The 11,417-nt window shown below is 47.2% G+C and overlaps 1 protein-coding gene across 1 annotated transcript in view; it reads left to right on the top strand.

Moving 5' to 3' along the window:
• The window catches only part of LOC105202627 (28 kDa heat- and acid-stable phosphoprotein), a 31,429-nt gene extending 20,764 nt beyond the window's left edge, over positions 1-10,665 (top strand). The window contains exon 5 of the mRNA XM_026140229.2: positions 9,585-10,665. Coding sequence (XP_025996014.1) covers positions 9,585-9,801 — 217 coding nt within the window. The 3' untranslated portion in view covers positions 9,802-10,665. The remainder of the gene's footprint in view (positions 1-9,584) is intronic.
• Positions 10,666-11,417: the final 752 nt, after the last annotated feature.

Here is an 11,417-nt window from a genome sequence, read left to right on the forward strand (position 1 = left end):
TGGTGGAGGCAGCGGGCCCATTACTCGGAGCGGTTCCAGAGTTGGTCTGGGTCTGGTCGGGGGCTCCCTCAACGGCGGCGGTCGCTGGGGCGGCGGCGGCGGTGACATCGTCAGCCACGTCCGTTTGGCCGGTCGGATGGCTGCCGGAGTTGCCCGTTTCGCATGCCGGCGACTGCGGCGGAGCGTTGCGGCGGTGGTTCGGTCTCCCTGCCGGTGGAGGGTTCCGGTCGTCCAGATGACCCGTCCAATCCTGGCCGTTCGGGGTCGTAGCGCTCGATGTCGGCCTCCCCCAGGAGGTCGTCGATAGCTTGGAGTACGTCGGCGTCGCTGTGCTCCATCGCGCAGTTTTCCGCAAAGTGAGCAATCGTTCCGAGATTTAGTCGGGCGAAGCGTTGTCCGGACGTAGGTGCCTCGTGTTTTTGTTTTCTCGGTGCGTCCCTCTCAGTCGCTCTCGGTGCCGGTATCGGCGCTGTCATTCTCGTCGTTGGGGTCCGGGGGGGGAGCCAGCTTGAGGTCCTGTATGTGGACGTGACGGTACCACTTCCCCCGGTCGTCGCGGAGATCGACGATGACCGGTGATATGATTCGCCGAATTTCGAACGGTCCAACGTACTTCGGCGCGAGTTTGGCGTTAAACGCGTCCGCGCGTCGGGAGAGGGGGTGGTCGCGCTTCCACACCCGCTCCCCGACTCTTGGTGCCCATGTCCTACGCCGTAAGTTATAATAGCGCTCCTGGCGCTGGAATGCTCGCGCTAATCGTATGCGCACAAGCTCGTACGTTTCTCGGAGTCGTTTCTGCAGCGCGCACGGTGTGTCGGCGTGATCTGCGTTCGCGCGCTCCTCGGGTCGCCGTAGCTCGCGGCCGTGATTCAGGAACGCCGGCGTATGCCCGGTTGCGTCGTGGGTTGCCGTGTTGTAGGCGAACTGAAGTTCGTGTAGATGTTCGTCCCACCGCCGGTGCCGTTTCTGGACGTATTGCGCGATCATAGTCTTTACCGTGCGGTTGATCCGCTCGACCGGGTTGCAATGCGGTGCATATGCCGGCGTTAGTCGGTGGCGGATTTGCAGGTCGCGTAGGAGCTGCGTGAGGAGCGCGGAGCGGAGTTGCATGCCGTTATCCGACAGTACTTCTTCCGGGCAGCCGTGCCGAAGGATAATTGCTTCGGTAAGCGCGCGCGTAACGCTTGCCGCGGTGGCTCGCCGGAGCGCGCGCATTTCGAGCCATTTTGTGAAACGGTCCTGCATGGTGAAGAGCCAGATATGCCCCCCCGTGGATCGTGGCAGCGGTCCTACGAGGTCGATGGCGACCTGTTGCCACGGCCTGGTTACTGCGGTCGGGTGGAGGAGGCCAGCTGGTCGCTGTTGCTCGGCCTTGTACGCGAGGCATTGCGGACATTGCCGTACGTGCCGAGCAATGTCTCGGAACATTCCTGGCCAGTAATAGCGTGCGGCGATTCGGGCTATCGTTTTCGCGATACCGAAGTGTCCCGCGGTAGGCGCGTCGTGGTAGCGGCGTAGGACCTCCCCCCGGTTTTCTTTCGGTACGCATTCTTTCCATTGCGCGTCCGGAGGGATGTCGCTCAGGTCGAGGCTGTGCAATAAGTGGCGGAGCAGGCGGTCTCCTTCGATACGATAGTCCGGTACGGTCTGGGGCGCTGTGTCGACGCGTTGCCACATCCGTCGGAACCAAGTGCATCGCGGTTGCGCGACGGCGTTCACGTTGCTTCGGCGGGATAGCGCGTCGGCGACTTTGTTCAGGGAGCCCTTTCGGTACTGCACCTCAAAGTCATATTGCTGCAGTTCGAATGCCCACCGGCCGAGACGGCCGGTGAGTCTAACTTCTGCAGCCATTTCAGTGACTGGTGGTCGGTAATCACCTTGAACCGGTATCCCTCCAGATAGTCGCGCATCCTTCGGATACCCCATAGCACGGCCAGGCACTCGAGTTCTGTCGCGCTATAATTCCGCTCGGCGGAGTTCAAGGTGCGGCTGGCGTACGCGATAACTCGTTCGCCTTCCGGAAAGTACTGCGTGAGTACGGCCCCCAGCCCCGTAGCGCTTGCGTCTGTTTGCAAGACGAACTGCCTCTCAAAGTCGGGGCATGCGAGGACCGGCGCGGTAGTCAGCGTGGTCTTAAGACCTTCGAACGCTTGCTGTTCGTCTTCCCCCCACGTCCAGGGGGCGTTTTTCTTAGTTAGCGCGGTTAGCGGAGTCGCGAGGGTGGCAAAGTCTTTTATGAAGCGCCTATACCAGGAGGCGAGGCCGATGAATTGCCGCACTTGGCGCACATTTTGCGGTGTCGGCCATTTCACGATCGCGTCGGTCTTTTCAGGGTCGGTTCGTATGCCGGTGCGGTCGACTACGTGGCCCAAGTACTTGATGCGATTTACGCAAAATTTGCACTTGTCCGGGTTCAGGCGGAGGCGAGCTTCGCGTAAGCGGCGGAATACCTCGCGAAGCGTGTCGAGGTGCTCGTCAAAAGTGCGGCTGGCGATGATGATATCGTCGAGGTAGACGAATACCTGCGGTTCTAGTTCGGGTCCCAGTACGGTATCTAGTAAGCGTTGAAAGGTAGCGGGTGCGAAGTGCAAGCCGAACGGCATTACGCGGAACTGCATCAGTCCGCGCCCCGGGACAGTAAACGCGGTAATCGGCCGGCTGGCTGCGGACAGTGGCATTTGCCAGTAGCCGCTCTCTAGATCGAGCGTGCTTAGGTATCGTACGCCGCGTAGTTTGTCTAGAGTCGCGGGAATCTGTGGCAGCGGGTACGCGTCCGGTTCCGTGACTTCGTTAACGCGGCGGAAGTCAATGCAAAACCTATGTTTGCCGTCCTTTTTCTTTACGATTACGATCGGGGAGCTCCAAGCGCTGTGGGATGGCTCAATCACTCCCTCCCGTAGCATTCGATCGACCTCGGCGTCGATGATGGTTTGCATTGCCGGGTTACGCGGGCGGTAGCGTTGTTTGATCGGGGGCCCCCCCTTTGTCCGGATGACGTGTTCGACGCGGTCGGTGGGTACGTGTCGGAAGCGTGGTAGCTCCTCGGCTAGGAACGTCCGGAGGCGGGCGTCCTCCTGCGTGTCCTCCTCGGCGGAGGCCGTGATCTCCTCCGAGCGCGCGTTTCGGGCGACGTGGTTCGTCTTCAGCGGCGGCGGCGGGGGGACCGATAGTTGGGCGCGCGCGAGCACGTCGACGCGGATGAGCGCGTCAACGTCGAGTCCGGACATTACTTGTACCCGGTGTTCGAATGTTCGCCCGCCTAGACGAATCGGGAGGATAAAGTGCTCGCGGATCGGTGTGTTCGTGCCGTCGGCCAGCCGAACTTGGCCGGTCGCTGGCCGCGCGCGGAATCCCTGACGTACGAGGCGATCGGCCGCCTCTGGATTGATGAATGTTGCTTCGGAACCGGAGTCGAGGAGGGCGGTGAGTCGGACCGGTTCTACGTCGAGTTGAATGTGCGGTCGCGGGGTGTATTCTATGTGGAGGGCAGAGGTGTCTCCGCGGTTTCCTCGGCCCGTTTTGCGTTTCCCGGTGGCGGGTGGCAGTCCCGCGTGAAGACGCCGTCTTTGCCGCACTGGGAGCAGAACTTTTTCGCGATACGACGGTAGTCAAACCGGGTGTGTCCCCTCTGCTTGCATCGCCAGCAGCACTCGTTGCGGTCGTACGCGGTCGCGGCAGCGGACGGTTTGGTCGCTTTCTGGCGTTCGGTACATTGAGCACTGATGTCCTCGTACTCTTCGGCCCGGCGGAGGAGGTCGGCAGCGCGGAATATACCGTCGCGCGGGATGTACAGTTTGTACCGCGGGTGCATGCCGTCGTAGAGTATGTCAATCTGTTCGTCGTTGTCATATCCGCCTGCGCGCCGCATCATAGTGAGCACGTCGGTCGCAAATTTGCGGTACGGCTCTTCGGTCCCCTGGGTTCGGGCTTGAATGTCGCGTTTTAGTTTCGCGATATACCGGCGCGGAAAGAAATACTCGCGGAAGTCGGCGAGAAACTCCTCCCAAGAGTGCCAAACCGTGCGGTTATTTCGATACCATAGCAGCGCCTCCCCGCGGAGCAGTTCGGGCAGTCCGCGCAGGAGTTGCTCCCCCGTGTACCCGTATTCTACTTGCAACTCCTCGATGCGTTCGAGGAAAGCGGCGGGATCTTTACCGTCAAAATTACACCCCCACTTGCGTATCTGGTTCATCACCGCGGCAGGATCGCTACTGGCCCGCGGAGTTTCTGGTGCCTCGACCTGGATCGTGACCGGGTCTGGCATAGCTGGCGGCGGAATGTACTCGGGGTGCGACACGACGTAGTCGCGTAGACGTTGGCGTAGTTCGGCTACGCTTCCGGTCGGATTGAGGCGGAGGCTCTCTAACGTGCGGACTAGTTCGTGTTAGAGATGGGCAAAGCAGAACATCATACTGTTTTGGAACATTAAGATCAGTCACTCTAATGTTCCGTTCAAAAGGTTCCGTTCAAAGGTTCCGCTTCGAGCGCTTACGGACATGCTTTCTTGTTATGTGCGTTTCCTCACCGCCATGACTCTCCGTTTGTTTTCTGTTCCTGAACTCCCTGAATTAGTGTGCACTTAAAATGAAATAGATATATATTTGAAAGTTAGTGAAAGTAAGAAGGAACGTTCCAGTGTAGTCTAGTGCAGGAATAGAAAACAAGCCTTCTGACTCTCGTCTTATTTCTAGCAAGTAGCAACACTGTTCTCAGGATTCCAGCGCCAGTAAAACCGGGAGTACACACACTCTTACATACTGTTTGTTTTTTATTCCTGAACTCTCTAAATAAAGGTTGATTTATGCAGGCCGTAACCTAACTTATGCTGGAATCTAAAAAAGACCAATCATAGTCGATTATTCTTCTGTAAATCGATTATGATTAGTCAATTTCTTACAGAATTCGACATAAGTTATCGGTTACGGCCTGCATAAACCAACCTTAAGTGTACAGTCGGGTTCATTATAGTTGCGACACTTTTTTTTCGATAGTTTTTGGAATGTAGCCTTGCTCATCGAGCGGCAAACGTAATTGGTTGGATCCACAAGTAAGAACCAATCATGTTCTCAGCTCGTATTATAGTTGCGTGTTCAGAGACGCATCTAAGAAAAAGTGTCGCAACTATAATGAACACGACTGTATAGTCGTGAGCTAAAAGATAGCAACACATTTTTTTTTATGGTAGATGGTTTGATGCTTAATTGGTTGGATCCATAGGTAAGAACCAATGACGTTCGCCGTTTAATGAGCAAGTCTACATTTCAAAAACAATCGAAAAAAACGTGTTGCAACCTTTTAGCTCACGACTATACAATACATACATGCATGCGTCAGCGCGCATAACTAGGGGAATCAGCTGAATTAGAGACTCTAAGGTTCCGTTCATTTTTATTGTAACTAGGATCTTTCAGGTCAGTAAAAAGATCCGTTCATAGTGAACGGAACGTTCCTGAACGACACATCTCTAGTTCGTGTCGTTGGATATTGTATATCCTCGCAAGCGGCATCACCGATCTCAGAATCAATTTGCGGATGTCGGAAACGGTCCCTGTTCGGGCGCCATGTAACAACCTGTGTTTTGTCCGAGCGCGGACGAGCTCAGGGAAGCCAGGGCTCGAAGGAAGGTTGCCGGATTAATTAATTCTGAGATCGGGCGTGCGTTTAATGAGAAACTAGTTTATTCGATATATAATGTTGACAAATATGCGCACGTAGTTCGGGGATACACGCGGTGTATCCGCGACGGTACGGTGACGTGATTGCACAATAATAAGACGCGGTATTTACAGAACGGGGGTCTATTTACATGCGTTCGGTCGCTCGCACTCGGCTCGCGGCCGGTGCGAGAGAGCGCGCGATAGCGCGATCTCGCTCACGCTTGGTTCGGTATCGTCGCGAGGATTCCACAATGTTTATGTCGTCGCCGGCCTTGTCGATCCGCGGCGCGCGCGGGCCGGGACGCCCTACGCTAGAAGCCGCGTCGGTGTTCCGCGAATTCGCGACAGGTGCGCGGCGGGATTCCCTTAGTAGGGAATCCCCGACGTGAGTCGGTGCCGGCTGCCTCGAGAGTTCTCGATGGAGGCAGAGATCTCTCTACCCCCTTGGTGGCAGTCGTTACCGTGGACTCTCGGACGGAGATGGGTTTGAGGGAATCGTTGAGATCTCTCAACGGTGGCAGAGCTCGCTCTACCACTCGGATTCCCTAGGTGCCGGGAAAGCGGGATCGGAAATCGCCGAGATCTCTCGGCGGTGACAGAGCTCGCTCTACCACGCGGATTTCCTGGGTCTGGCTCGGAGGCTGGACCGGAGAAGAGTCGATCTCTCTGCGGGATCGTCCGCCTTTTATACCCCGATCTCGGAGAGTCGGGGATGTTCGAGCGGAGTTCGGTTCTTCTCGGAATACAGCATCCCCGCTGCTCCGAGATCGGTCCGGTATCGCGCTCTCGCTTGAGCGTACGCCTCTCTGTCGCTCCAACGCCAGGAGCATGCGAATCCGTGCGCGTGCGCGCGGACTTCGGGCGTTTAACGGCGCGCTTGTCGGACCGTTCGTGCGCGCGTGTGAGGCGATTATCGGCGCGTAGCGCCTGTTCGTCTGTCCGGCGGGTGTTCGGCCGGACAGGGGAGCGGTTCGTGGCCCCAGGGGGGGACGATGCGGTGGTGCATCGTTACAAGTTTACACCGAGCACTTGATACGCGTACTAACTTGTAACTTTCTATTAATTTATCTTACTTTCGACAATGCGTGTATACATAATACATATATTTAATTATCTTGATTCATATTGTACGAACTTAATATACTATTTTTTTCATTTATTTCCGAAATTAAGATAATTTAATAGAAAATTACTAGTTAGTACGCGTATCAAGTGCTCGGTGTAAACTAGGACAATGACGCTGGGCGTATACGATCTCAAAGGGTGGGGGTCTTTTGACTATGTTGCGATTGACCACCAGCCACTCCCAATGCTTGAACATTGGAAAAACTTTAGGCACCGGCTGCTGTGAATGGCTGTGATTAATCGCAACGTAGTCAAACGGGACGCTCCCGTTTCCAAACTATCTCAAACGGACTTGGTTTGACCAGACTTAATTTTACACTGCTGTTCAAACGGTTTTGTATTGAATAGGTGCTGAAATCTTCCACCCGTTTTGGTAGATGGCTTCGAGTTTTAACTTTCAGTTTGGGCCTCTTGAGTTTGCCTAACGGCTGATGGGCAGATCCCGATAGCGCACGAGACCGATAGCCCACCACCACTCACAGCGGCCGATGCCTAGAGTTTTTCCGTTGGTTGGGTTAGATAAGTCAAGATGATTGGTTGGTGGGCTATCGCACCGTGGGCTATCGAATCCCGTCCACGGCTGATACCGTCCGTTGAACGATCGCGTTAAGTTGTCGAGTTCCCCAAACAAACGAGTTTCCCAGTCGAAAGCGAACAATTAACCACGCTTAGAGCAACAATAAACATTAAGGCTCGGTTTTTCATTATCTAATTAACTAATAGTTAAATTTTACCTGATGTTTTACTCAATGGACTTCATCCATGATGATGCCATAGGTGAGCTTATTGGCTAAAACTTCAAGTTAAGTTTAACCATAACTAGATAATGAAAAATCAGGCCTAACAACAGGAACTCGCGATATATGAGTCACCGGTTTTAATAAAATTTTATGAATGTGTAATATTCACTGAAATCTTTACTGTAGTAAAGCCGTAAATTGAGGCTATTGGGCATTCTCGAGAAAATAACGACTAAATATTTCCAGCACCCGTATAGTATTGTTACAGAAGAACCATTATCGAGTCAGCGGCATAGCATGGAACATTAGTACGTTGACTGCTACACTTGGTGTTCTAGGTTCGATCCCCGCAAACGAGACTTTTTTTTTTCATTTAAATCTTATATTTTTAAATTGTTATATATAATTTTTCTATTGTTTTCTATTGTTATATATTATTTTTCGTTTTTAATTACTAGATATAAAATAGAATATATTAATTTTTTTTTAATCAAAGAATTTAAAAATGTTCTTCCATTATTAAATTAAAATTTTTCATAAACAATAAAAATATATTTGCAATAAAAATTTACAATGATTGTCTTAAGAACGTCAAAATAAGTGTTTCTATAAATTCTAAATTTTTATTGCAAATATATTTTTTGTGTTCTGTAACGGTATTATAGGTACTATGCTTGACATATTTAATTGTCATTTTTTCGAGAATGCCCAATATTCGTAACTTATAGTTTTACTACAGTAAAGGGTTAAGGAATAAATACTATACACCTATAAAATTTTATTAAAATCGGTGACTCACATGTCGCGGGTTTCCCTTGTAAGTATTACCGACAATATCCGAGCATGCTAATTGCCGCTTATAAATATCGCCAATTAGCACGCTGGTGTTTACTCCGATGTGAGTCAACACACCAATCTTCCACTGAGCTTTGATTCACGATCCTTGCATCGATAAAACAGTCGAAATGTCTTGGCTGTGGCTGAAGAGTTCTTGGAGTACTTAGTCATTGATATTCTTTTGTTCCACGAGCACAGGTTCTCCGGATCGGCGGTTGAAAGCGGATTTTAATGCTCAATAATAATCTTCTAGGTGATTTATCTTTATTTATAAGTTCTTCCAAGCCGTGCGTCGCATGTTTGCTGAATTTTAAAATGCAGCTGTTAAATAGAACAAGAAATGTAATATCACAAATTAAATTGTTAGTCAAATTAATGATTTTAACGTTTACAAACATCTCTACAATCTCCTCTTTTCCCAAAAATTGTAAAGAATTTGGTACGAAAAATACTACCTCAGCCAGGGTTTGAACATGGATACCACTATATTTCATGTGGCTTAGTTTGATCACCGAGGTATATACATTTAAATTAAGAAAAGCGTAGTTCAGAAAAACTGCTATATAAATTTATATAGAAAATTATTATTTGCATTAAGATTCGTTTTTGACTGATTAGTCGTTTTTCTCAATTTAAATGTGATGATTCATTTCCCAATCGTAATAGGTTATTGTTTATTTGCGTCTGCTAGAAAGACGCTTTCTTAGAATATTGCTGCGATGAATATTACCAAGTGCCTTAGTAGTCGAACTTACTAATTGTAAGACATTCGCACGATATATAGGCGGATCCAGGTTCAAATTTTGGGCGAAGTAATATTTTTTACAACAAATTTTTTACAATTTTTGGAAAAAAGAGGGGAGGGGATTATAGAGATGCTTGTAGGCATCACAATTATTAAATTGACTAGTAATTTAATTTGTGATATTACGTTCTTTTTTTACTTAACAGCTGCATTTTAAAGTCCACCAAACATGCGGCGCGTAGTTTGGAGGAACTTGTAAATGTATATAAATTCACCTATAGAAAATTATTATTTATCACTGAGATTCTCTTTTGATCGGTTAGCCGGTTTTTTCATTTGAAATGTGTTTATTCTTGGTCATAATAAGTTATTGTTTGATTTTTGAGTTAAGTGATTAATGTAGCAAATAAACGAATCTTTTGCATGTACATACCGTTTCTCCCATTTTAATTATTGGCAAAAAATTTTCATAATTTTCAGGGAACAACTGGAGAAACAAAGAGCCTATGCGAATTATCAAAAATTACACGCCGCTGGTAAAACGGATGAAGCTCGTGCGGACCTAGCCCGATTAGCTATAATTAAGCAGCAGCGGGAGGAAGCGGCGAAACGACGAGAAGAAGAGAAAAAGCAAAAGGAGCTGGCGCAACAGAAGAAGACCGAACTAACGCAGAAGGCGCTCGGGAAAAAGTCCTAGAATGTTTTGATTACTAATTGTATATGAATAATTGAATCACAATATTAATATATCCGAAGATTTGTCCCAATTTTTAAATCTCTGTGAAATTAGGTAAACTGGCTCATATGTTTACGCATTTTATGATATGTTAAAGTGTAATTTCATGCAAGTGAAAAAAAAAACACTAGCGTTTACTGCTTCCCCTTCAATTAAATGGCTGTATCAGCGAAGGCACGCTCAAAGTTCAACACAATCAACCTAATAGCTCAGATCAGGTCTTAGTCTACATAGATATAATAAACCTTAAGCCATAAGAAATTAACTAATCATAGTCAAATTTAAGGAGAATAATCGACTATGATTCTTAGATTTGCCCATGTTGTCAACTGATCAATAAAATTTTTTAATTGGTTCAAGGGGAAAAATTTCAAACGTCAATTGATGTGGCATAACAAAAGCCAGCGAAGATGCTCCATGAAAAGGGAAGAAGCAATAGTCAACTTTTCAATACTGCTGTGCAATGAGGTGAAGGGGTAAACACTAGTTTTTTTTTGCTCGCATAAAATTTCAGCTTTAATGTCATTGTTTATATAAATACAATGAATTAAACGCAATCTTTATAAGTGTTAGTTTTGTTAATTAACCTACTGACAAATATTTTGAAGTTTTCAGATATCACGATATTTACAATAAAATAAACAGCATGATAAATTCTCAATGTATGATAAATTTTATATATAGACATATACTGTATACTTTCCTGTATACTTTTTATTTTATTGAAACAGATATTACTTTTAGGTGTATCATTAAGCAATGATATAATGCTAACTATGTAGCAGTTATTTGTGATTGCTTATCCAAGTAAAAAATTTTTATAACATTTTTAACCCTTAAACATATTCATTTCGGAGAATTACGTTAACATATTTCTTTGGTTGACCCTACTCAACTTCGAGAAGTTCTAACTTTGGTTCTAATCAATATTTTTCAAATGAAAGTTTAGAATCTCAGAAATATGATTGTATAATCGACATTGCCGAAAAATGATTTTTAGTGAAGTTATAAAGAAAAAACCACTAAGCAAAAATATAAAAGTGATAAAAAATCTATTTTCTTTAAAAAATCATATCTTTGCAACAAAAAACTTCTAAAGACTTTACAATATGACGTTTTAAAGCTAAAGTCATACTTAAAAAAAAATTATGGCATTGTCATTTTTTTTTTTAAATATAATTATGTAACAAAGAGAATACGAAGTATTTTTGATTAATTCAAGGTGTTTAAAATTGAAAATTGATGTGTTTCATGATATATTTTGGACCCTGCACAGAGAACTCCTTTTCCACAGCACTATATAGTATAGTATTCTAACTTTTGATAGAGTATATGCGAGTATTTGATTGGACTGTTTGAACGTGTTTTGTTTATTTTTTTATATAAGATTATAAATTACACTCACACAATGGTGGTCTTTCAGACTTCAACAAAACTTTGCTGCTGTACCTTCGAATTCTAGTTGATTAAAAAAGTTGATCAATCATGAAAGGGGAGATTTTACATTTTTTTTTATACCCTGGTCTGAATGTACTGCCTCATTCTGTTTTCACATAGCAAGCGATCGAAATTTCATA

Source organism: Solenopsis invicta, chromosome 13 (genome assembly GCF_016802725.1).
Source record: "Solenopsis invicta isolate M01_SB chromosome 13, UNIL_Sinv_3.0, whole genome shotgun sequence".
In the NCBI taxonomy this organism is placed as follows: Eukaryota; Metazoa; Arthropoda; class Insecta; order Hymenoptera; family Formicidae; genus Solenopsis; species Solenopsis invicta.